The 25,685-nt window shown below is 37.0% G+C and overlaps 4 protein-coding genes across 7 annotated transcripts in view; 1 reads left to right on the top strand and 3 right to left on the bottom strand.

The window, feature by feature from the left end:
* LOC144647809 (histamine H2 receptor-like) overlaps positions 1 to 25,685 on the top strand; it is a 410,332-nt gene that overhangs the window by 277,719 nt on the left and 106,928 nt on the right. The gene's annotated exons all lie outside the window — the stretch shown is intronic.
* Positions 1 to 25,685, bottom strand: part of LOC144647810 (histamine H2 receptor-like) — a 42,183-nt gene that overhangs the window by 11,578 nt on the left and 4,920 nt on the right. Inside the window, exons 1-2 of one of the 2 annotated variants that reach the window (XM_078507524.1) lie at positions 14,755 to 14,859; positions 8,327 to 8,387 (exon numbers count right to left, since the gene is read on the bottom strand). The gene's annotated coding sequence lies outside the window, so the exon portion shown is untranslated. Of the gene's footprint in view, positions 1 to 8,326; positions 8,388 to 14,754; positions 14,860 to 25,685 lie in introns of those variants that run through there. The other variant, XM_078507525.1, reaches the window with a different exon arrangement.
* LOC144648045 (uncharacterized) lies at positions 4,603 to 6,140 on the bottom strand (the record flags this gene model as incomplete). The annotated part of the gene is made up of 1 exon (XM_078507688.1): positions 4,603 to 6,140. A coding segment is annotated over one exon (501 nt), but the record flags the coding sequence as incomplete, so codon positions are not given.
* LOC144648938 (lysophosphatidic acid receptor 2-like) lies at positions 19,599 to 24,118 on the bottom strand. Of its 3 annotated transcripts, none has more exons than XM_078508388.1 (3): positions 24,056 to 24,118; positions 22,720 to 22,779; positions 19,599 to 21,321 (listed from the first exon to the last, which is right to left on the bottom strand). In XM_078508388.1, exon 3 carries the CDS (start codon positions 21,269 to 21,271, stop codon positions 20,393 to 20,395), a length of 879 nt encoding a protein of 292 aa, XP_078364514.1. In that variant the 5' UTR covers positions 21,272 to 21,321; positions 22,720 to 22,779; positions 24,056 to 24,118; the 3' UTR covers positions 19,599 to 20,392. The 3 variants fall into 3 exon arrangements, with proteins under 3 accessions (XP_078364514.1, XP_078364515.1, XP_078364517.1); XM_078508389.1 differs by lacking the exon at positions 24,056 to 24,118 and adding an exon at positions 23,808 to 23,857; XM_078508391.1 differs by lacking the exon at positions 24,056 to 24,118 and having other exon boundaries at positions 22,720 to 23,767.

Genomic DNA, 25,685 nt, shown 5'->3' with positions numbered 1-25,685 from the left:
CTGGAACGCGTCTCCAGCTGTTGGCAAACGAGCTGAGCCGAAGGCTAAGTTGCCCGCCAAAGACAAAGCACGCACAGAGATTATGCCACCATCATATCTCGCTTCTAAGGCGGATTCTGCTGGTAGGACGCGGGAGTGTAAAAGCCATAGGCCTACCAAGCCGGGTTGGGGGGGGGGGGGCGGGGGGTGGGGGGGGGGGGGGTTTGGCGCTGCAGCCCCCAGCGCTGAAATTGTTCGGGTAAAATGCTTGGAATTCGGGCAACAAGCCTGGATAATAAATATAAAATAAGCCGACAAATCTCAGCATTACGTTGAAAACGAATTACATCAATAGAAAAAAAAATATTGGAAATATAACTTTGTGGTTCAAAAGTCTAACTTATTTCTCATTCATGTATGTTTTCGTTTCCTCTCTCAAATTGCTTTTATCACGTTCAATTTTTCTCGCAAATTCTGTGTGACCCCTCAGTTTGATTCAGTTGCAATCATTTTGAAGTGAGAAGGAAATTGGCGAGGGCGACCAGAAGTCAGGATTCTCCGTAGCTCGAGCGTTTGCGCGCGGTGGATCCAGTGTTAAAGACCTTGAAACAAAGCTGTTACAAATGTCATTAAGCTAGTGCTTTGACTCAAATGTTAAGTCTTAAGGGCTAGCTCAAAACTTTCAACGAAATGTTCATGTTTTAATCCATTTACCCCTGACACGCTTTCACAAGACTTTCAAGTTAGAGGAAAATGTAAATTGGGTGCCCCAAAATACGTTAATTTTTTTCTGAACTTACAGTGCATTGACATCTTCGGGCAACACCACCAAATTAATAAAAGAACTATCGTTTCTTTGAAGCAAGCAGGCAAGTTGAGATTTGCACACAACTATTTCAATGCACGTTTCGTTGTCCATTTTTTCGGGCAATTAGGTCTCCGACCCCCAGGTCCGAAGTTGCCCGTACGCCTATGGTAAAAGCGAGGCAGAAGCGAAGGCAAACGTTAACGCTCAAGTACCTACTCCACCAGCTGAAGAACAAGCAAAACGGAAAGACATGCCACGTTTAATTCAACCAGCTGATAAGCACGTTCCCGCTCGTTTTAAAGCTGAGGAACAAGACGAGAAATCTCCAACTTCCTACCTCTGACTACTGGAAAGTCTTCGGCTGAAGATCAGAAATTCGTCGTTTTCGTTGCCCCCTTCCTTTCAGCTCTCGAATAAATTCCGTCCTTTCATCACCCCTCTTGCAATTTTTCGTCCTTTTCGTCGAGACAGCGATTCTTTCGTCACCTTTGTCAAATTTGTCGTTTTCGTTGCCCCCTTCCTTTCAGCTCTCGAATAAATTTCGTCATTATCGTCGACCCTCCTGCGATTTTTTGTCATTTTCGTCGAGACAGCAATTTTTCGTCATCTTTGTAATAATACAAAAATTTGTAATTTTCGTCACTGCGTTCAATCCTGGACATAACTCAGATTTTATCTCGCAAAACGAACGTTCCCGACTTTTTACAAACAGATACTAGCCAACTTTCTTGAAATAAAGTCTCTGCATAAGCATGAAAATGGACCTGTAAGTGAAACTAATTTTCATATGAATGGTTTCGCACGTAGACTCGTTTTGAAACAGAGGCAAAGGGTAACTCGGAAATGGCCTATTTGCTACAGAATCAGGCGATGGGATCGACTGCCGCTGCTCTCTCGAGGCCGGTCTTTGTTCCTAACAACTCATCGATGGATGAATCGCAGAATATCGCGAATCCAGGAATTCCCAGCTTCAGACGTATATAGCATTGCACGTTATTGTAACTTCAGGTACGATCAAAAGGCATCCAATATAAAAATATGTCTTTTGAGTCCTACATACACGTTCTTGGGAAAAGGGGAAGATGTCTTTCGTACGAACTGATATGTTTAACAATTAGATTATGAGCTCGAGATTTATTAGACGTTCAAAACTTATCAACGAGACAAGCTCTCGTTTTTATTGAATAATAATGAATAAGTAAGTCACGCAACACGCGGATAACTGACAACTGCACCACATTGCATTGGCTTCTGTGTGCGCGTTTGCATTTCATTCACGATTTATCGAAACCGTCATTTGCTCGAAACTGAAGGAAAAGCCAAGTTTTTATTGTAAAATGACAATTAAAAGATGTACTGGCGTACAAGGAACCTTTGACCGCCTTTTGGAAGTCATGTTTTTAACATTTGAAAAATGTGAACCTCAAATCTCTCACTCCCAGGCAGAAATACAGACAACATGCTAGCCTTACGAATCAAATTACGTCTTATGTCGATGAGTTTTAAATGTAAGATTATCGCATTGAGAAGTGTTTTTAACGGTATTAGGAATATATATATATGTTATTTGCCGGCTGGGAGGTCCGTATAGTGAAAAACTGTGACCGAGGTCTTGAAAATGCTGCCCGAGGCCGCAGGCCGAGGGCAGCATTTTCAAGGCCGAGGTCACAGTTTTTCACTATACGGACCGACCCTAAGCCGGTAAATAACTTATTTATTTTTTTCCTACTTTAATTTGTTTGATTAAAAAACACCTAAAAATACCTACAAAGACTTTCTTGCCAAATGTGTTTGTATTTATATACGCGCGCATCCAATGTTGAGTCGATCGCCATAAGCTACGGCAAGAGTAAATAATGATCTGTTTGCTATAAGAGCTTACTGCCAAACAAAATAAATTCACTAAAATGAACAGTACTCAAGGAAAATTTCATCTGAAAAAAAAAAAAAAAAAAAGCATCTGAAATAATAGAAAAGCACAATGTAGAACAGAGCAATCAGCGAGTTGCGAAACACTTTTAACTCCATTTCGGCTTGTGAGTTCTTTAGTTACTTTTCGGACTGGAAAGCACTTAGCTATTTACATTTGTATTTAACGAGTCCAAAACCTCTGTGTTAGAGTGAATTCGTGTAACCCGTTTTTTAAATGCTAATGAGCCGCAAAATATTCTAATGTTTGTGTACAATAAAACAATACACGAGTGATCAGAAAACCTCAAAGCAATTAGTTTAATTGTTTTCCAGAAAATAAACAGGAAGTGTTTCCTGAGGAAACACTTTCCTCCTTCTTTGAACACTTTATAAACCTAAATCGAAATAAAGCGGACATTTAGTTTGAAACCAAAAAAATAAAAGATTATCGGTCTGGCTCAAAACACATAGAATTTAATTTCTTCTCCTTGTTGTTTATCAGAAGACGGCAAACAAATTTGCCAAGAACACGTGCACAGCTATTTTCCTTCTCATTAAACCTTTTGTTTGCGAAACAAAAGTTGATTGCCATCGTGGTTTGCTTAAGCTCCCCAAAGTGAATTGCGCGCACAGAATTGTATTACAGTCAAGTTTAATTTTTGTTTTCTTAACGCGATTTTGAATATAAAATGTTTATCGAAAATCGCCAAACAAATGAAGGCATGACAAATATTAAGTCCTGTTATCTGTTTCGGATTTTCTCCTTAGTCCCCTGTCTCCTCTGGGAGAATAGTTTTTTCGGTTTTTACATGTTGGTGAAAGCTTGATGATTTGTCCGTAATTTTCTGTTTTCCTGTACAGCTCATTAGAATATTACACAGCACATTAGCATATAAAAAACGGGTTACACGAATTCACTCTGTTGATTCCCACAGTATTGTGTTTTGACAAAAAGTTTGCGAAAGTGAAACTGAATGAAGCTGAAATGTGTAGTTTGGTCGCCTGCACAGTGACGGCACAATATTGCGAGAATTAAGCTTAATTTGACTGTTTTTTAATAAAGCATCTCATTTTCTTGAATGGCGATAAGCAGTATTCGGTTTTGGAGAAAAGTAGCAGAGAAGCAAGGTGTTTGAAAGGATAAATCGAGTCTGTAAACCGGCGACTTGCAGTTAACCGCAATTGCGTGAAAATCAGTGCGAATGCACAAACAACGATCGGCAAACCACGGCCATAAAACTATAACTTCATTTTGTCACTAAAGAGAATAAATACTCGCCTTTTGGAGAACTTCAAGGCCTTTAATTCCACTGCTAATTTTCCCTTTCAAATTTACAACGGTTGGTGAGCAACTACATCGATTTAAATCATTTTGGAGAGCAAAACTGTCATGGGTTCGTTCGTCTCGCCGCGAAATGAAACTCACGAAAGCGTTACCGTGGCCCGTGGGCAGAGATAGGAGAATCTTGCCCGCGCTAATAACCAATCAGATTGCAGGATTCGTTACCGTGCCCTCTTGGAAAAAAATAAAGAAACATATTTTATTCATTGCGTTTTCAAATTCTCGCGGACATGAGGATTTTTATATTGAATAAGTAATCAGAGGAAGATGACCTATGGATGCTGGTCCAGGGTGTTCGAGTAAATTGTAATTAAGAACTCTGTAAAAATAAATTCTGTACTTCTATTTTGAGATAACAATCCCACACAAAGAAAAAGAAAATTTGTAGCATCAGCAAGTTTTTATTTGTCTTATTATTTACAGCAAATAATATAATCAAAGATATATTATAACAATGAGTATGCTTATGAACATCTATCCAGTTTCAAAGATGTATGTATCGTTTATATAATATTATAATTATACTATCATAATCATACTATAAAATATCGTGAATAAAAAAAGGCCTGGTTTCCTTCTTGATATACTAATAACCTTAAAGACAAAGATAGTATTTACATAACATGTTTATACTAAAGATAAAAACTAGTCTACAATTAATCAAAAATTTGCCATAGTACAGAAAATAAATAACATCCGATTTATTTTTATACGAAATATCGCAACTGAAATGAATAGAAAGGATTTTACAGAAGTAAACATTCTCCTTTAATTATCTTCCAATTTTCTTCTCTGATGTTCATTTACAGTAAAAATGAACCTACAACTGATCATGTATAGATAGTATCTGCTTTTATGGCAAACATTGCAAAAAAGGGTACTGTACAATTAAACACTTCAGAAACGATAAGGGGACTGGATATGAAACAAACATTGGTGCGTCATGGGAAAGTTAGTCTGAAGATAAAAGAGATCAAGGCTTTTTTAGGGGGACGGGGAAAAAGGGACAACAAGAGAGGTAGTTTTTCAAGTTTGAGCGTGTTTAACTCAAATTAGAATTTGGTCAAATGCCTTACAAGTGTTCTTTGTCGGAAAGTACAACTCAATATCTACCCAACAAACGTGAAAAGTTGTCTCTACTTTCGGGGAGTCGTTACTTTTGAAACTTTGTACGGTAATTCAACAAACTCGTTCTCAGCCCAGTTATGCAGAGACTTTCTGTATCGATATCAGGTTGATATTATTAAGATGTTCAGTGCCACAAAATCATAAACATCACTCACGCTCAAGATGGTATTATAATAACATGAATATGACTCAAATAATTACTGAACTGTAGACAATATAACATGAATTTTAGCCGCCTACTATGAGACTCAAGGTATGGGTAATACACACACCTAACTGCGTTTTAAATTATTTTCGTGTTTATAGTCCAGCATTTTTTTAACTTCCCTTACTGAAAATCTTGTCTATTTGTTTAGCTGAAACTTACAAGGATGTTTTTTTCGTTCACTTGCTCATTCATTTAAAATTTTAGCCATTGTAATATTTCAAAATTACGAAGCCAGGTAGAAAAAGTGCTTCGTATTATTTGCATTACATTTCAACTTGTCTTTGTTGCTGAGGTCTTCTGCGAAAGAGTGCAAGTACAGCTGATCTGTATTCTGGCATGCGGATAGCGTATAATATAGGATTTACAAGCGAGTTTGCAAAAAATAAAACAAGAAAAATATTGTTTAACCGTACAGACGTTACTGTGGACATTGAACTTCTAATGCCAGTGCCAAAAACGAGAAATACGAATACAACACGTGGTAGATACAACAGTAGAGATACGACTGTTACGATCAACAATGTCATGGTCAGTTTTCTTTCTCTACTGGCTGCACCATGGTGTTGAGGCTGCGCTCCACAGCGGACTTTAATAACAATGCATGCGTAAGAAATACAAATGACCAATAGACAAATTGCAAAGAAGGAATTCCATAAGTAAAAAGAAAATACGATAGCTTTACCTTCTGTTTGAACCATAATAGCAATTGCAAACAACCCAGCTGTAACCCAGACAACAGCAAGTATTAACCCGTAGACCCATTTTTACCGAATGGTAATGAGGTGTAGTGATGATTCGCGAACTTGAAGTGACGTGTTTCCGTCACTCCATTCTGATATTAAACCGCAATTAATTCATGCATTAACGTGCTGACAGAAAGGTTGTTTAAAACGCCATTCAGCACATGTCAATCAAAAACAAATTATCCTATAACCTCATTCCGCAGGGTCTCTCTCTTTCAGGGAACAAGGTTGAATTTTTACAAAACAAATCGAAAGAGGATCAATTACACTTATCCTCTGGTGATAAAAGAGAATAGAATTCGCTCTACGAAGCCGTAGAGCATACTCTATCGATGACCCATTCACCTAAGAAAACATTCAAACGCAAATGAAGTGAGATTGTGACATAACTGATAGCAGCTATAAGCTACATGCAGTTACCGCGTCTTTATTGTAAACACAACATTCATGCTGCACGATTTTGTTTCGCGTCACATTATCTTCGTGTCACGTCATCCGTTTTTCATCTTTTTGAGTCGTGCAGAAACGCGCATCTTTCTCAAGTTTTATTCGCTGCTCAAAATAACGCTATACGTGCTGACAGAAAAGTAAACATATCCACAAAACAAATTTACCTAATGCTAAATGGATCAAAGGTTACACTTCTGTGATGAAATAGAATTCGCGCTACGAAGCCTGAGAGCACGAACCATCAATGACACAATTCCCATGGAAAAATAAAACATTCAAAGGCACATTATTGAACGCTTATTTGAAGAAAAAAACTATCAATGACCCATTCACGCAAGAAAACATTGAAAGGCAAATTAAGTGAAATTGTGACATTACTGATAGCAGCTGTGAGTTACACGTAGTTACGGTTAAAAAATTATTACGCTCGCCATGTGACGTGTTGTAGTTAACACCACATCCACAGCTTGAATCCACAGCACGTTTCTGTTTCGCGTGACGTCACCTCGTGTCACGTCATCTGTTTTTCATCTTTTTGAGTCGAGCAGAAACACGAAGTGCTCGGGCATATCTTTCTCTCGAATTTTATCCGCTGCTCAAAAATAACGCTATACGTGCTGACAGAAAAGTATAGATATTCACAAAACAAATTTACTTAACGCTAAAAAGGATCAAAGGTAATACACTAACCGGTAAATATTTTTGTGGTGAAAACTGAATAGCGCTACGAAACCTGAGAGCACGAACCATCAATGACGCAACTCATGTGGAAAAATAAAACATTCAAACGCAAATAAAATGAGATTGAATTACTTTATTGGACACTTATTTAGAAAAAAATGCGAAGGTCGGCACTTCATCGAATTACCAAATTACCATGAGGTTGCTCGAAGAGCCTTTGATTTAATTACGCGATGTCTAAACGGCCGCAACGTCGCGTGAAGCCGTTCTATAGAGATAGCTGTGATGTTTGTTAGAGAACAAGTAGGGAACAAGATGGGGAGTGTGGATGGTATATAGCCTGCCCAGCCCAGTTCAATTATGTTGTCCTGCCAGAAATGACAGTCCAATCCAACGGAATAGAATAGCGCGTATGTAGCAAATCCTCCTGCCAACATATCTACAACTGCCAAATTTATAACCAGGTACATGCTACGCTTACAAAGATTACGATTTTTGATAAACACAATTATTGTAATGATGTTAAGTGTCACTATAGCAACACACTCCGTTAAGCCTACAGCAAGCCAGGTAATACATTCAGGAAACGAAAACATCTGGAATGCTTCTTTTGTATTTGATGTCATTTTCTCAACGTGTATCTGTTGAGAGAAATGAATGATGCGTTAGGGTTTTTTACAGTCTAACTATAGATATACCCAAGCAGGGTTCATGGGTTAGTCTTAAGTTTACAAAAGAACAACCAATCAGAATGTGACAATTCTTTTCGCACGTGGGAAATGAACATAAATATGTAAAATAAAGTGTGAAGCGGGGGAAAGGGAAAAACAACATGCCAAGAAATTACATACATGTATAACCAATGTTATCAAAATAAAGCTTGAGGAATACAACACCTTCCTCGTTATTAAAGTGTTTAACTGACACCAAATATGATGCTTTCAAAAAAAATATTATCATAGCATTACACAAGAAAGAAAAGGTGTGACTAAGTGGGAAGAAATTCTCTTCCAAAGAAAGAATATAGCTTCAGTAAAAAGTATGAGACAGGAATGTTTAGAAAGTCTACAACCTACCTTGCCAATAGGAAACTCAGTTCGTGGTAAGAAGTCTCAGCAGTGAAGGAGAACAGCCACACTGCAAACAGAAATATAATTATAGTGGTAAAGTAGAAAAATTTGTAGTTAACAAAATGTCAAAATAATGTGATGTTAGAGAGTTATTGCTTGAATATTTTCTCATCTCTATTTTAACTGTCTGGGATCAAGAAACAAACATCACGTTTCTAATAAAAACCAGTGCAAATTAGCTTTAATTGATAGCAAGGACATAATGCGTTAAAAAATAAAAGTATTCGGCTTTGACGTTATCTTTTACATCTTTTTTTATCTTTGCTTTAGTAGACCTGGGCCACACTGTTTACAAGCCTTCATATTTTTTCACCTGTTAATAAAATCATTGAAAAATCCATGCTATGGATAGAAAGCAAAAAGTTCGAATTCAAAAAGATATCTTGAATCTTCTGTGGGTTAAAAAAATAAATGATTATCAGCGAAATGGAATACGTTTCGCTCCCGTTTAATAACCATACTCTAACTACTCGTTGTATATTGTGTAACTAATGAGGAACTTCATCAGTTTACAAGCTGATTTAACAATTTTTTTCTTCAAGATAACTATTCTCTTAGTGAGCTCACTAAGCTATCATAAGCTGTCCTATTTATAAGGTTTTGTTAAATAATTTTCGAGTTCTTTAAATCATATTTGTTAACATCCAACATGTGATTAGTGTTAAAGATTGACATGATACCAATTATTCGTGTACGTTTTTACCACGAAAATAATATTTGTGACTTGAAAGTAAGACTTGAAAGTAAGAATCTTTACGAACACGACTCAGCGGGAGTACTTGCATCGACGAAAATCTACTGTTACGGTACTTTCAGGAACATTGTTTCGAAAGAATCGTCGAAGAAGACATACCAGGAATCGCTCTGACTGACAAATGGAAATATCAATGGTTTCACCGTTTTAGCAAATACTCAAGGCTAGTAGTTCTGTACTTCGACACTTGAATAATAATAACAAAAAAAAAACAAGAATATTTTTTTCTCGTCCAAAATGGTTTTACAATATAAATTGAGCTTTTGAGCTCCTAATTATAATCAAACTGCATTTGAGTGAGCGTCGGTAATAGCTTTCATTAACAATTTGTTCGATATTAAAACATCGCTATAAATTTAATTTGCTGCTCACAAATCTACGGATCATCGGATTGAATCTGGCACTAAATTGCATCAAAAAGAAATTCGGTTTTTTATCCTTTTTTATTTTTCTTGCAATTCTTCGTTTTTCTCGTAGCGAGGTCGAATAAATTATGAAGTGTCAATGTATCCCCGAAATTGGCAGGTACACTAAATTGGGCTGTCTTCGCAAGTTTGTTGATTTTGTTCAACAGCTAAACAATCATTTACAAACGGGCAAACAATTTCCCAGTTCTTTGCGGTGTTTCGACAAAAAGAAAATATTCAAACAATCATTAAAACTTCGTTTTGAGTTTTTTGTTCAACATTTGAATTTAACGAGATGGAAAACGTCTTCTCCATCTGCGACAACTTGTTTATTAAATATGGTACATTTTACTAGATAAACGCACGTCTAGGAGTAAAATCTCATCCCGTTTTAACATTAACCTATTTTTTCTAAAACGCATTAAACTAGTCACGACAATGAACTGATAACAGTAGGTAGTCTCATCTTACGCATAGCGACAAAGAAAAGCGCACTAGGCGATTTTAAAAATTTCCCTGATTTTCCCCGACTTTTATTCTAAAAAAAGACAGCAGCATTTTGACATCACTTTGTTCTCGGTTATTTCGTCCCTCGACCACAGCCAATTACTTTGTTCGGCATTTCTTGACAAAATGAATGAGTACTGACTGAACGCAATGCTAAAGGCTGGTTCTCATATGATCGTCCCGATCGTCTCTGTCGCTTCCGTCGCTTCAAAAAGTTTGCTTGCTCCAATTACCTTAGACTTTGCAAACGACAGAAGCGACAGAGACGATCGGGACGATCATATGAGAACCAGGCTTAAGTAACTGAAGCTTGCCTTTAGCGTGAATGCACTATAGCCTACTAGTTTCAATTTCATATTAAATATTTATAACAAAATTACAGGCGTCTGTTTGCCTAAGCATGGCAAGCAGGCATAATGTATCACAGATCTAAACAGAAATAAAGTAGGTAAGAATACCTTTTTGATCTACCAACATTCCACATTCAACTTATTGCGCAGTTTTTATACCTAATCGTACCTTTTTGGTACGCTTCGGCTGCATATCAGGCGAGTTTGGTCGAGCCATGGTTCGTATTTTGGCGAGACGCAGTCGAGCCAAAATACCCATGGCGAGACCAAACGAGCCTGATATGCAGCCGAAGCGTACCAAAAAGGTACGATTAGGTATTTACCGTACCCAAATTCAGCAAAAGATCCGGTTATATTTATCGCTCTGTTGAAGCCATGCTTGCAAGGTACGTACTGTAAATTGTGATGACTTGGTCTTCGACACTTTTACCAAGTTCCTCTTCTGCCTTTTCCACTCGTTTGTTTAGAGTTTCATTCTCTACATTTCAAAATTAAAATTTAGCGAAAAACTTGGAAATTCCGACTCCAATTTTTTCACTCTGAATGTCTCAGTACTCGTCGGCAAACATCGCGCAATTGGCGAGCGCGCTCAAGTTTAGTTTTGGCGGGAAAGTTTTTCTCTTTTTACGACCGCTTAACACCGCTAAATTTAAATTACGAAGTTCTGTTCTATTGGTAAAACGTCTTTTCAATTCATCACACAGTAACACTACTTTACTTTAAAGTGACCGTGATATGGGGGCATATCAGGTCAGTGACTTGATATCGTAGGATATCAGGACAGTAGATCGCGCTTCTGATTGGCTACTTGCGAATTTGGGTACGGTAACTCGTAAAACCAACCATTGCTTAAGGCCAGCAAACCTGTTAAAATTCACGTCCCGGCTGCGATCGTAATAATTAATAACGCAACAATGGGAATGAGCGTGTACTAATTACGAGTCCAACACATACAAGAAACTGCGCCAAACTGACTAGAAATGCACTTTCAATAAAAACAAGAGGAATCCTCAGTTTTCTTCACGCTTCGAAAAATAGGTTAATTTACAATATATATTTAGGATACTGTTGCTGTCAAGCGTTTAATATTATTCTAAACAACTGTGTATAACGTCGAAAACACCTTTCTTCGTTTGCTCAAATAGTTTTCCTACGTATCAGCTTTTCCTGCTTACAATGTCTATGGATCATCGGATAGCTAGAATCTGGTTTCTTAGACTTCATTTACCTTTTTTGAGAAAAGTGTCGAGTTTTCTTAGCAAACGCTCTTGATGCCGGAGGTAACAAGCTGTTTGCAGATTTCAGCCTGTGTTTAAACGAGTATTTATCAGGGTTTGTCGAATAATTATGGACTGTGTTAACAAAATTGACGACTACACTCAATAAATTCTCTACGCAAAACATGTCTATGATTACCGTATATGTACCGAATATGGTACCGGGTTTTGCAATTTGTGTTCATAAATGCTTTATTATATTGCTTATTATATTTTCGAAGTTATTTAAAAAGGTTCGAGGTTATAAAAAGTTGTTATTTGAAATTCTCAAACTCATTATTAATTCATCAAATTAAAACAAAGGAAATGATAACCGTGAGTGCTAGTTATATCTAAACCGGCTTAACAACGCTATAGAAACACGCAGCCATTTGCCTGCTTCTTTGCGGCCTTTTGAAGAAAGAATATTTGAATTAACGGAACTTTCGTTTTGAGTCTTTACTTTACCAGAGTTAAAGCGGTTGAGATCTGAAATTGGAAATTTAAAAAGAGATTGTGAACACATATTTTAATTAGCTTTTTGCGACAGCTTGTTAATTTAGAATAGCGCACTTAGTATGTTTAATTTTAACATTAAAAAACGCATAAAAGTAGTCACGATAGTGGATGAAGTCAGTGTTCCCATCGTACGCACAGCGACAAAGAAAAGTGTGTACGACTTTATAATAGAATTTCTTTTATTCTAAGAAAAATCCCTTTTTGACTGCTTTTATTCTCAAAAACAAACAACCTGCCGCTATCTTTTCATTTTAAAACCAACCCATTATTCAAATTCTCGCGAAAGCATTTTCATAAAAAAATTGAATTTGTACTGAATGAACTCAATACTAAATAACTAACGCTTATTATATAAACATCAGTGAAATACCAGGAATTATTTTTTTCTCAAGCATCTCAGCGGTCCGGAATCCTGAATCCTTTAATCTGATTGGCTAATTGCGCGCGCTCCAGCGGTCCGGTTTTTATCATCCGGACCCCGCATACGGACCGCTCACGGCGCGAAATCATTTTGCACCTTTGAGTCTAACGAACACATGAAAGTTTTGCTCTCCGAAGACAAAAATAGCCTCACCATCCATTGTTAATGCTGAAGGACAAAAAAGCAGTGGAATTAAAGGCCTCAAAGTTCTTCAAAAGGCGAGGTATTTATTTATTTCTCAACAAAATCGAGTTGTAGTTTACCGTTCGCAGTTTGCCGTTGTTTGTTCATCTCGCAATGATTTTCACGCCATTGCGGTAAAATTCATTCGGTTTTTTAGACTCTATCTATGTGCTATGTGGAATTAAAGGCCTCAAAGTTCTTCAAAAGGCGAGGTATTTATTTATTTCTCAACAAAATCGAGTTGTAGTTTACCGTTCGCAGTTTCAGTTTGCCGTTGTTTGTTCATCTCGCAATGATTTTCACGCCATTGCGGTAAAATTCATTCGGTTTTTTAGACTCTATCTATGTGCTTAACTGCATTGTTTTTCTGTCACTTTTTGCTTAAACAGAACACTATTTACCATCATTCAAGGAAATGAGATTATTTGATTAAAAACGGACAAATTAATTATCACAATATTGTGCCGTACGTAGACGCTACGCATTTCATTCAGTTTGGCAATGTTTATCAGAATAAGAATCAACGTAGAGATTATTAATTTGTTAAATACAAGTATATTAATAGCTTGTTAAACTGCTTTTCGGTCAAAGAGTATTTTTGAATCAGAAAAATAGGCTTAGCAAAGTTGCAAAGCTTCTATTAAGACTTTTCAAAACAATTAAGCTTATAGGGAATTTTTCGGAAAGCCGAAATCGATTTAAAAGTGTTAGGTTTTGTGGCATATTTGTGCTATGTTTTAGTATGACTTCATTTACTTTTCTTGATTTTCTGCAGTGTAAATTAAGCTGAACATTTCTTGAGTACGGTTTAAGCGAAGCTATTTTATTCGGAATTAATGTTTGTCTTGCTTAATGCTTGACTCTTGCTTGTCGATCAAGTCGGACTCGACATTAAAATCAAATCCGCGCGTATACAAACAAAGATTTTGCGACAGATTTTTTCACGGTTTCTTAAATTTAAACAAACTTAAGTAGGAAAAAAATAAAAACGTTATTTACCGGCCTAGGTCGGTCCGTATTGGGAAAAACTGTACCCTCGGTCTTGAGCACGGCCCTCGGCCTGCGGCCTTGGGCCGTACTCAAGACCTCGGGTACAGTTTTTCCCAATACGGACCTCCCAGCCGGCAAATAACATATATATCTTTCGCACGAAATATATCCTTTCATATCTTCACACGTGAAAATAACATGTTATTTTCACATGTGAAGATATCGATTTCGAAACATTTTCTGACAAGTTTGCCCTGTTTCAATGCCGAATAAGCCAAAGTAAATCGATATTAAGTCAAAACATCTTCGGATTTTCCTCGGCAATCTTCGGCAATCTTCGGAAAATGTTCGGAAACATTCGTACGACCTTCGGACAACTTTTTGCAAATCTTTGGAAATCTTCGGAAAATGGTGGGCAATCTTCGGAAAATCGTCAAAAACATCGTAATTAGTAGGTTTATATAATAAACAGAATATTACATGGTTGCTTGGAGATATGAAATTTATCTTCTCGTGTTCAAATCGATATTCCACTCGTTCGCTGCGCTCACTCGTGAGATATCGATTTGAACACTCGAAGATGTATTTCATATCTCCACGCAACGATGTAATATCCTCTATTTATCTCTCACTGGACTGATTTTCGTATCAAATACGTTAACCTATCACAATTTACAGCACGCGTTTACTTGACTAAGCTTAGCAGCAGGGGGAATGTATCATTTCAGAAATAATAACAAAAGTTAAACAGAAATAATGTAGGTTAGAATATATCGTTTGTGATCAAGCCGATTAAAATTCGCGTCATCACAAGCATAAACATTATTCATCAATGCCAATGAGCGAGACTACGAGTCCAACACATATCGCACAAGAAACTGCGCCAAACCGGCTGCACTCGAAAATATCGATAAATACCGAGAAAACTGTACTGTAAAATGCCTATTAAGAAGATTGGAAATAAGTCTAAAAAATTCCTCATCCTACCTTGTTGATAGGAAGCCGAAGTGTTTAAACGGGAGAAGAGATGTGACCAAAATACACAACAATTTACCGTGTAAGACCATAAACTCGTAGAAACTACCACTGCAAGGACTGCGGCTTTCCTTTAAAATGTGAGCAAAAGCCAAGTGTTAAATATTTTGTTGGCAAGCTTTCCGTATCGTTTCATACTTGATTATGCATACAGTTCTTTGTTAAACACGAAACCCGAGTTATAAAAGGGAAAGCTCCTCCCCTCTTTGTTACGAAATGCCCGTTTCAATGGCTTAATTGAATTTGTCGGACTATGCGAACAAGCAGGGGAAAATCGTTGATCAAAGATGTAAGTCAATTCTTTCTTCTAATTGTTGATTTTACTTCAAATCACTCACTTTCATGCCTGACTGAATTAAAACCCAGACACAACAGCGAAGCCTCCTTCGTAGCTAAAATCAAAGTTTTTAGTTTATAAAATTTGAATTTCGCGCCCGTAACGGTTCCCCCGCGAGATGCTGTAAATGCTTTTTCTTTTAAATTACAAGTTTATTAGCAATTCGGCTTTACTTCTGGATATGTTTTGAACGACTCTTCAGAGAAGAAACCCACAAATGTCTTCTTCTTCATGCGTGCGGATCGATGTGCAAACGCCATGCTGTTGAGCCAGTACGACCAAATTCCCTCAAGGTTAAAAGAGTTATCGGTAAGAGAGTAAAGTTTGGAAAAGGGTGCGGCCCTGACAACGTCACCACAAGAGGACTCAAACTTGAGGGGTGATGCTGTAACTGTCGGTCTATCCTATATCATGGGAGAAAGTTCAGACCCATTTCCCTGTTAAACATTCCTATAAACTGCACGAGAGTATTATAGGAGATTCCATTGACTGTCACTTTGTAAACAGAGGATTGTCCAACAAAAGCCAACGGGGTTTTAAACCTAACGATTAACAGATCTCGGAACTTCTTTTGCTGCCTCTGACTGAAGTGTGAAAACAAGAACTGGATAGAAATATAACTGTGGGAGTACTGTTTAGCGACTTTAAAAGGGCATTTGATTCCATTTGTCATAAAACAATGGCTCTCAAACTGCAAGCCTGTGAAGTTTCAGGGAATGTGTATACTGAATGTTCTATTCTATTATTATTTTATTATGTCGAACATTGAATGGAATTGTGTCAGTTTTCCGGTCTTCCCGTAAATTATTTGCTGCATTTCTTCTTCAATCAGTCACTCTTGTTGATGAAGAATTTATTTAGTTAAAGCAATAAAACGGAAAAAAACAAATACTATGAGAAAGAAAGATGTCCGGTACCTTTGTAAGATTGTTGATGGCTTCTAAGCGAATGTGCGAATCCTCTAGAAAATGAGTAGCTCCGGTGAGAAAAGAACTAAATAATGTTTGCCAAAACAAAACAATATTTGCCATCAGAGATTCTTTTATTGAAAACAACGGTCAAATCTAATTATCACAATATTGTGCCGTACGTAGACGACCGAGCTGTACTACGCATTTCATTCAGTTTCACTTTCGCGCTGTTTATAAGAATAAAATTCTGCTGGAAATCAACGCAGAGATTAATTTTGTTTAACAAATTGTATATAGCTTGAGAAACTGCTTTTGAGAGAAATAGGCTTACACCCGGCGAGCAGTTTCATTGAAGATTTTCAAAACATTTATCGGGAGTTTTTATCGCAAAGCCGAAATCGATTTAAAAGCGTTTAGTTTCGTGCTACATTTATGCTATATTTATTAATTCATTTTCTTTTCTGGACCCTCTTCAGTGTAAATTTAATATATGTTGAACCTTTTTTCAGTACTAACCTTTTTTAAGTACTGTCCATTTTTTAGCGAAGCTATTTTATTCGGAATTTTAAAAGTAAATCTTAACTGAGAGATTGGAAGAAGTCTTCAACCTACCTTGTCTACAGGAAATCTTTCCTGGTAAATACTGGGTCTCTTTCGTAGCGAAAGAACCTCTGAAATTGAAAATCAAGCATTAGACTACTGCACAATACCATCTCTCATTTGAGTTCAATTTAAACCGCCACATTAATAAGGCGTGTTCCATAAAACATTTACGATAAAGCTATAATTTAAAAAAATACATACGAGACAACAAAGTCTTCCTTACCTCAGGACTTTTCTTGATCTCTTGGATTAAAACTGCACAACAACAAAAGTTTTTAAAGATGGGCTTAAGTATTTTCTACTCGTCGAACGCAAGACGTATCAGTTCGATTTTCTCTCTTTGCTTTGAATTATTCTTCCTCCTACATCCGTAAAAAATGCATAAAAGCAGTTGCAGAATATGTCCTCAAATATTTTATCTTGAAGAACTTGGGTAGTAGAGCAGCTGAATATTCAATAAAATATCTCATAACATACCTTTGATAAGCAAGAAGTATTCTTGATGCTTCCTACATGTATCTTTGTCGAATCGTAGAAGGGAGTTTTATCAGGATGTTCTTTTCGACAAACTTCTCAGCGTTGGTTATATAATGTAAATTAACCAGCTGTAAACAGTCGATTAACAGCATAATGGGAGTTTCATACAAAAATTCCTTGACATATGTAAACTACATGCATGCTTAATATTTAATGAAGCCAAATGACCCGTTGATATCGCAAGATAGAAAAAGGAATCTTTTAGCATAAAACGATTACTTGTGACAAAGCTGGTATCACAGAATTTCGGCGAAATTTTTAACAATATCATAATAGAGTGGTAAGAATAGGTACTTACTATTTGCACTAAAAAGATGCTTTAGTGATATCTCATAACCAATTGAGATTCACTATTCAGTTCTCCGCAATGTTTTTCACCTGCAGCCCTAAATTTTTAGAACGTTAATTACCATCACGAAAGTGGCTTTGTTTCTTTTGTTTTGCTGTTTTAATTAATATGTTTATTTTTCCTATATTTTCCTAAAGATTGATGTTCTTCAAGAGAAACTCACGTTGAATTTCATCTACAAAAGATAATCTGCAGAAATTACCTGTAAATTCCCGCACTTAAAATTGCCCTATAACCTATAAGGAAATTTTCTTTCCGAGTTAGAGACGAAAATGGCGTTTACAGGCGTGTTTACTAAAGATATTCGAAAAACTGAACTGTGAACATAATTGTATGGACGGCTTGCGCCTGTCAATAAATAAAAAAAAAATGACGGACTGATGTCTCAGATGTCAAAAAAATATAAAGAGTATATGGATGGCTTTTGCTGCGAAAAAAAGAAAATTAATTGCGATAAAATAAAATCAGTAGACAGAATTAATGAACGGTTTTCGTTTCCGCGGAATTAGGCTGTCCACACATTTCTAAATTTTAGTATGCACGCTAAGTGAGTTCACATTTACGTCTGTTCTTCCATTGTCGGGCCGCTCTTCTTTCGTTAATAAAATAGAGAAAATGTATGGAGGGTTTGCGGGTTTTATTGATTGACCTGCCTTAACGACAGTAGATAGGAAAATCGTAAATCCGCTTTTATAAAGTTTTCTTTGCCGGAAAGTACGAATCAAAATAAAATTCACCCTCGATTTCGAATAAAAACCCGTCCAATGTGCTGTAGTTACGCGCTGAGTTATGTAATGGATTTTGTTCCAAATTTGGACACAAATTTAGCCCTCAGGAAGTTGTAATTAAAATTCGAACGCGGAAGTTCTTAAGTTCATCGCGCTGTCTTAACTACACTACACCTGCCCATCCGCGGTGCATCTTCAGAAAGCAGTTAACGATTATTTTTAAGCGGGTAGCGTTATGTGGTTAGGGTTAGACTTTCTATCATGCGCATGCATGGGCTCCCTCTTCTCCCTCCTGAATTGAACCCTACATAGAACGGGGTCGAGCGAGTCTAGTACCCTGGTCCCGGAGATGTTCTCTTTTTTTCTCTTCTACTGACGCAAAAAAGCTGTCAAGGAAGTCATTGCGAGCTAGAGTAGAAAACCTCTAGTAACGTTGGGCGCGAATCTTTCTTCCATGCTGACGCCAAACCAACCAAAAGCAATCAGCTATTCTCTATTTTCCAATTGCCCATAATACACTTTGTTTGCCCCCCAAATTTTGCATAAACTATTGTTTTCAAATTCTCTTGGGAGGACTGCGCGCATAATTCCAAAACAGTAGTTTATGCAAAATTTGGGGGGCAAACAATGTGCATTATGGGCAATTGGAAAATAGAGAATGCCGGTTATCATGTGCATGTCGGTCGTTTATTTTGATTAAGAATAAATACAAACACCACTATTCTTTTCCATTTGGATGGCGATACCCTAGGCTTAGGAGGTTTTCTCTTTTCTATTTCTCGATCAAACCTGAGCGCAAAGCGACGAAACGAGTCGGGAAGCGACGAGCGAAAAAAACTCGTTTACTTCTCTTCCTCGCTTCGCTTGGCTTCTTGTTCTCTTCAGTGGTAGAAAGAATGAAGAAAACCACTGGGACCAGGGTAGGGTGGAGAAGACTGGTTGTTTCTCATCCACTTTTGCTCTTTTGCTCATCATTAGGGCGGCTTTCAAGTCAAAACTTACACGACCTCTTCGGCTCTTGTTATTGGTACCCTGCCGCCTGTCTATAACGCTCAAACCTTACCGGAGATGCAAAAGTTGCCTTAGCCGGCAGTCATCACACAGCATAATAGCATGAAATGCCGGCAACTGACGAAGAATTAAAGCTCATCACAGAATCGCTCAGTCAAAAAAAAAAAAAAAATTTCTTAAAAATTGGATCATGACGAGCACAAACTTCGTGTATATCTTGCAACGGTTTATTTTTTATCAAAGGCACACATTATAACATGTGTTATAATAGAAATGAGCCAAAACCAAAACAACTGACTTTACCAACAAATCGTCGCAAATACAGAGCTAAAACTTTACAAGGGAAAAGCCTGACCGATTACAGTGGGCAAACAACCAAAATTATATAGCAACTTCTGGATATTGGTTATATTATCACAGGGACAATTGTTTGCAAACATCAGGCAAAAGTTAAAAAAATCGAACTGAAATTAACCCTGCGATTCAATCCGTATTTCTTGTTCAAAGAGTCGATACTTACTCGTTCTCAGCCCAGTCATGTAGAGACTTTCTGTATCGACATCAGCTTGATATTATTAAGATGTTCAGTGCCAAAAAATCATAAAAATAACTCGCTCAAGATGGTATATATCATTAACACAAATCAAAGTTTTACTTAATTGTAGATAATACAGCTTGAATTTAAGCCTAGCTACTCTGACATTCAAACTATAGGCAATAATACACTCAAATGTGTTAGGCCAAGTAAAAAAAAACAAAAACAAATATTCCTCGTCCGGATTTCTATAAAAAAGGAGGGCGGGCGATCGCTTTTTTTGTTATTTGTTTTTTCCTCCATCGTCAAATTCTCCAGAAGCGAACTTGCAAAATAAATCTTGGCCCCTCCAGTACGGACCTAGCGTGCCGAGGCCTTAAAATTTTGGCCTGAATTCGTATTAAACGCAGACAAAAATCATGTCTTACAGAATTTTCTTTTTACTTAATTGAGGAGTAACGCCTGTTGGTTTTTGTTCGTTCCAAATGTTAAAAAAAGAGAAGGTGACGAGGGGGGACGAGAAACATTTGTTGCTTCCCTTACAACGATGTCTCTATTTGTTGGCATTATATATCCGCATTACATGCCATGAAGAGGTAAAACTACAGCCTGTCTTTGTTGCTGAGGTCGTCTGCGAAAGAGTGCAAGTACAGGTGATCTGTATTCTGGCATGCGGATAGCGTATAATGTAGGATTCACAAGCGAGTTTGCATAGTATAAAGCCATTATTATATTACTTAAACGCGCAAGCCACAACTTTGAAATTCCTAATTCACTGGGTATTTGGAATATAATATATGGTAGGTACAACAGCAAAGAAACAACAGTAACGATCAACAAAGTCATGGTCAGTTTTCTTTCTCTACTGGCTGCACCATGGTGTTGAGGCTGCGGTCCGCAACGGACTTTAATAACAATTGACGCGTAAGAAACAGAAATAATTAAAAGGCAAATTGAATAGAATGAAATCCATAAGTTATAAAGATAACTTACTTCTTCAAATTGTAAAACAACTACAAGAGCAATTGATAGCAACAATGCTGTAACCCAAACGCCGATGATTATAAATCCGTAAACCCACTTTTTTAAAACGCGGTGTCTAAATGGCCAGAACGTCGCGTTAAGCCGTTCTAACGAAATCGCAGAGATGTGCGTTACAGAAGAAACAGGAAAAAAACGTAGCAGTACAGATAGTAAATAAAAAGATGCCAAGCTTTTAACTGATTTGTACTTCAAGACGTTACATTGTACTCCAACCCAATAGAATACCTCATACGCGGCAAATCCTCCTGCCAACATATCTGCAACTGCCAAACTTATAACTAAGTACATGCTACGCTTGCGAAGATTATGGTTTTTTATAACGGCAATACTTGTAATAGCGTTTAGTACTACTGTAGCAACAGACTCGGTTAAGCCAACAGCGAGCCAGGTTATGCACTCAGGTAAAGAAAACATCTGGATAGCTCTTAACTTTTCGACTTGGATGAAAAATATTGCTCGTCTGCCTGTTGAGAGATATGAGTTTTTTTTTAGTCAGAATTTTTTTACTAATTGTATCAGTAGTAAAACAATTAAAAGCTTACATATTTTACCCGGCATATTTAAAACGTGCGTGTAAAAACTAGTATTTTTTATATTTTTTAATACCGTTATACACCCCTGCCCTATTTAGATTTGACTAGAAAAAAATTCTTATAGATACGCGTTAGTGGCTGGGAGACGAGGGGGGATCACGAAAGCTTCCACTTCCAATAAGGGGCAATCATAAAAACCAGAAACCCATAAGGGTTGAAACGTGTAACGCGCGCGCACAGCGTTTGAATATTCATTTTGCTAAGTACCATATTTGGAAACACGAAGAATTTGTACGCGAATGCTTTATACACGTAATGACCACGTTACATAATTTTTTGGTTTTGCGGTAAGTTGCTTGAATTTCGACCTAAACGCCGTAAATTTCTTACAGAAACTAGAGAAATACATTGTGTATCGAAGCGAAGTTCTCCAGACTACTTCAAGAAGATGAAACAGGAGAAATCAAATTTAACTTTATTCAACCAAGCTTGTTCAATAACAAGATTACGCCATCGAGCGCGAGCTAGCGCGCGCTGTGAATAATAAGTTTGCATGTGCGGGCTCTAATGCCTGTTTTGTCGGCGAAACCACCCGACATTTTGCCACACGCGTGCGTGAGCACTTAGCCAGTGATAAGGCCTCACACATTTTCAAACACCTTCAGAATTCTGAACGTTGTCGCTCCTTGTGTTTAATAGATTGCTTTCATATTTTAGATCACGCCTCTACCAGCTTTCAACTTAAGATAAAGGAGGCTATCCATATTCAAAAGGAACTACCTTGTCTCAATCAGCAATTACACCATGTAAATCTAAAATTATCCTTCTAATTCATACATTTTCACGTTCTGTTAAGTTGTTACTACTTGTCTTAATTAGCATTTTTTATCTACTTATTATTCAACTCTCTGTGCTTTGTAAACCATTCAACTGAAGATGGCAGATGCTCTGTCGAAACATGTCTTTAAAACTTAAAAAAATTGTCGTTTTTCTTAAAATCCAAATATAGTAATTTTGATTGGTTAAATGGTTCTCGTGATTTTCTAAATATGTTGCTTAGTGTAAACGAATGTGCAAACGCGATAAATAATGATCGGTCCCTAAGAATCTGTATATTGTTTCTAAAGGTAAATCCTATTGGTTCAGAATCTATCTATTGTTTACAACTAGCAAGTCGACACAAACACTAGTAGAAACTGTGACAAAGTGTACTTGGCTTAGCCAGTAGGTTACACGAAGAACATGGTAAACATTGTCCTTTTCAACTGAGAGGACGTTATCCTCGGTAAAATTTATCACCAAAAAGTATAGATAGTCTTCAACCTGTACCTTGTCAATAGGAAACCTCAGCTTCTGGTGAGTGGGCTCAGTGCTAACGGAAAGCAATCCCTGCAAAGAAATATATGATATTGGTTTAATAGAAAAATATAAGAAAAACCCCATATCAAAATACTGTGATACTAAATAATTATTGACTTAACTCTTTCAGTGCTAAAGTCGACTTTTGTCGACATTTGAAGGAGCAGTCAATGAACCACTTGTGACGCCATCAATTTGAAAGTCAGCAGATTTTGGCGATAAGCATCTGATAGAGCTAGCTTTGACCTTTTCATAGAACTATTCATTTTGCGTATCGGTCTCATCCTGACAGAGCTAATCGAGAAAAAGTCAATCACTTTTTGGTGCAAAATCGGTGCTTAAACAGGCAAAAACACCTGTAAAAGATCGAGGTCCTCTTTTCAGGGTTTACCAGTGTTTTAATCAAAACTTTTTTGGTTCAAAGGAAGGACGGATACAGTAGAAAGAAGTGGAAATAACAAAGCCGAGAGAAACGAAAGGAAAGGGAGCAAGAAAAAAACATGGAAACGATTTTGCAAAAAAAAAAAAAAAAAAAAAAAAAATGCGTATGCGCCAAAGTACAATTTTGTACATTTTCCATGGAATCTTCGTCAAAATCTTGCTGCATCGTGGAAAAGTGCTTTTTAAGCAAAGTTAAGGGAAATTCAGGATCTTAGCATCAAAAATTCAGTTTAACGGTAAAAAACCCCTGTTTTTGGAGAAATTTAGCACTAAAAGGGTTAATATAGCCGTATCCCGATTTTCAGCTGTTTAAAAAACATAGTCCTACTGTTATCGCCACATTTATATTTCACCAGATTCGCTTTTCTGTGTTCCTTTCTGGTGAATATATTCAACAACGCCTCTCATGTAAATGGCTGTCTAAAAAGTTGAAGAAGCCTATGGAACGACCATGAGTGCTGTTTGTCTATTTTCATCTCCCTGTCCCTTCTCATAAGGTCTCATTAACATAGCAAGGTGCTAAATGCAAATTTCGCAAAACAAAAGCATGCTTATCCTTCTTGCTGAGCCTGCAGGATCAGGATCGTTTGCACATAAAATCAACTAAAAGTTGTTACTTTTCGAAAAAAAATCATGAACTCTCAGAGCAGGTCAAGCAATGGTAGCCTGGGAATGAAAGGTTAGCAGTTATCGCTTGGAACTGACGAAAAAGGAAGGAATACTAGCTATAAAATAAAAGTTAAGCAAAACTACTAGATGGGAAATTGCTCATGCTGGTTTCAGAAGAAAAGCCTCCAGGGAGTACGAAACTAATGATGAGCTCCAAGGAATGCCTCGACTCCCTAAACTCCCGTTAGCAACCTACCGATTTCACAGGGAAACTCAGTTTTTGGTGAGAGGTGTCAGTGTTGATGAAAGACGTCACACTGCAAAGAGCACGAATATAGTATTTGTAAGAAGAAAAATTAAATGTAAACAATATGACAAAATATTGGTTGAATTTATTGCATTTCGATTTTCCGCTGTCCGAGATATCACGTTTACAATATAACTGAAAATTGCTAACAAGACATAAAACATTTAAAGAAGTCTAACTTTCTCAATTCTTCTGAAAATATTTCTTTTTAACAAACCAACACAAAAGCGAAATTACGACAAGAAATGGAATTGCTCTTTTGAATATTCCATTGTCGTAGTAAAGTCCTGGACCCAGTTGAAACCAATTCATAAACATCTGATCCATGTTGATTTTATTTTGTTCCCCCGGTGGAGGAGGAAGGGATCGCGAAATATAGTACTCGCGAAATTAAGTGAGAACAAGGTGCCTTAGGGGTGTAATAAATATAACTAATTACACAACTAACGGTTGACTGAACGAGTTTTAGAATTTTTACCCGGTGGACAATATGACCGGCAATAACTGAAGAACTCTGATTAGTACTGATTTAAGTTAACAGTCCTCTCAAATGTCTTAGTCGTGTAACAATGTCAAATATGGCCCGCAAAACTGCCATCGCCGTCAATGAATTGCCCGCGTTACCCGAGAGAAATGGTAAAAGCTGATAAAGATAGACTTTCGAGTAAAGTACTGCAAATTATCGTTCGGTAATAGCGAACACCAAAAAATGTTTATTAAAACAAAAAAGTGATACCCTACATACAGTTCGCCAAACACCTACCTTGCGAATTAGCTCGGTTTTTGGTGAGAGGTCTTGATTTCAGTAATAATAAACAGAGATTTGAGGCTTTGCATAATGTGAAATGTACAGGCTGTAATATTTCGTATCAAATTCTCTGTTTACACCATAAAATTCAGCAAACCTCGTTAAACACACCTTGAAACAGTTCTCTGTACAAACGACGTATTCTCTCCGCTCTCGAGAACTATTGTAAAAAAGTCAGCAGGTATTTAATTTTCAGTAAAGAAAGCTAAGTACGAAATCAACAAAAAAACTTTTATGCTCCATATATCGCTGCCAAAATAACTGCCTCCACGGTGCGCAAATAGCGAATATTAGCGACAATTTTAATCTGTTACGTATAATCGTAAAGCCTTGGCTAACTTAATAACCTAAGAAACATAATAGTAACAAAAAAGAAAAAAATACTCGTCAATTTTCAACCTTTTTTGTACGCAGTGCAAAATTTAAATATAATAATATTCAACGAATATTGATCTTATGTCATGCCATCCTGACATTTTATTCATAAAACATGTCGACATGTCCATAAGCTGAAAATATATCTAACCTTGTTTCTTTTTCCTTTCCAATGTCTTCAGTTATAATAGCTTTTTTTACTGATTTTTATCCGGTAGGTCGCTTTTCTTTTTCGGTAAAGAAAAACAGAAAGTCGTAATCCTCTGTTATCACTTGTTGTCATCTTATATTTGCGCATATTTGTAGATCTATTTCCTTGTTTTAATTTAAATTTTAAAAAAAATATTGACGATCACGAAATTCCTCATCGAATGTAACGGTGAACGACCAACTTGA

Source organism: Oculina patagonica, chromosome 4 (genome assembly GCF_052425735.1).
Source record: "Oculina patagonica isolate OP01 chromosome 4, crgOcupat, whole genome shotgun sequence".
NCBI lineage: Eukaryota > Metazoa > Cnidaria > Anthozoa > Scleractinia > Oculinidae > Oculina > Oculina patagonica.
The sequence above is the reverse complement of the archived record's forward strand: the minus strand, read 5'-3'. Positions and strand labels throughout refer to the sequence as shown.

Bases quoted from the DNA above. Each gene is read 5' to 3' on its own strand.
- LOC144648938 (XM_078508388.1), bottom strand. From the start codon at position 21,271: ATGTTTTCTTTACCTGAGTGCATAACCTGGCTCGCTGTTGGCTTAACC.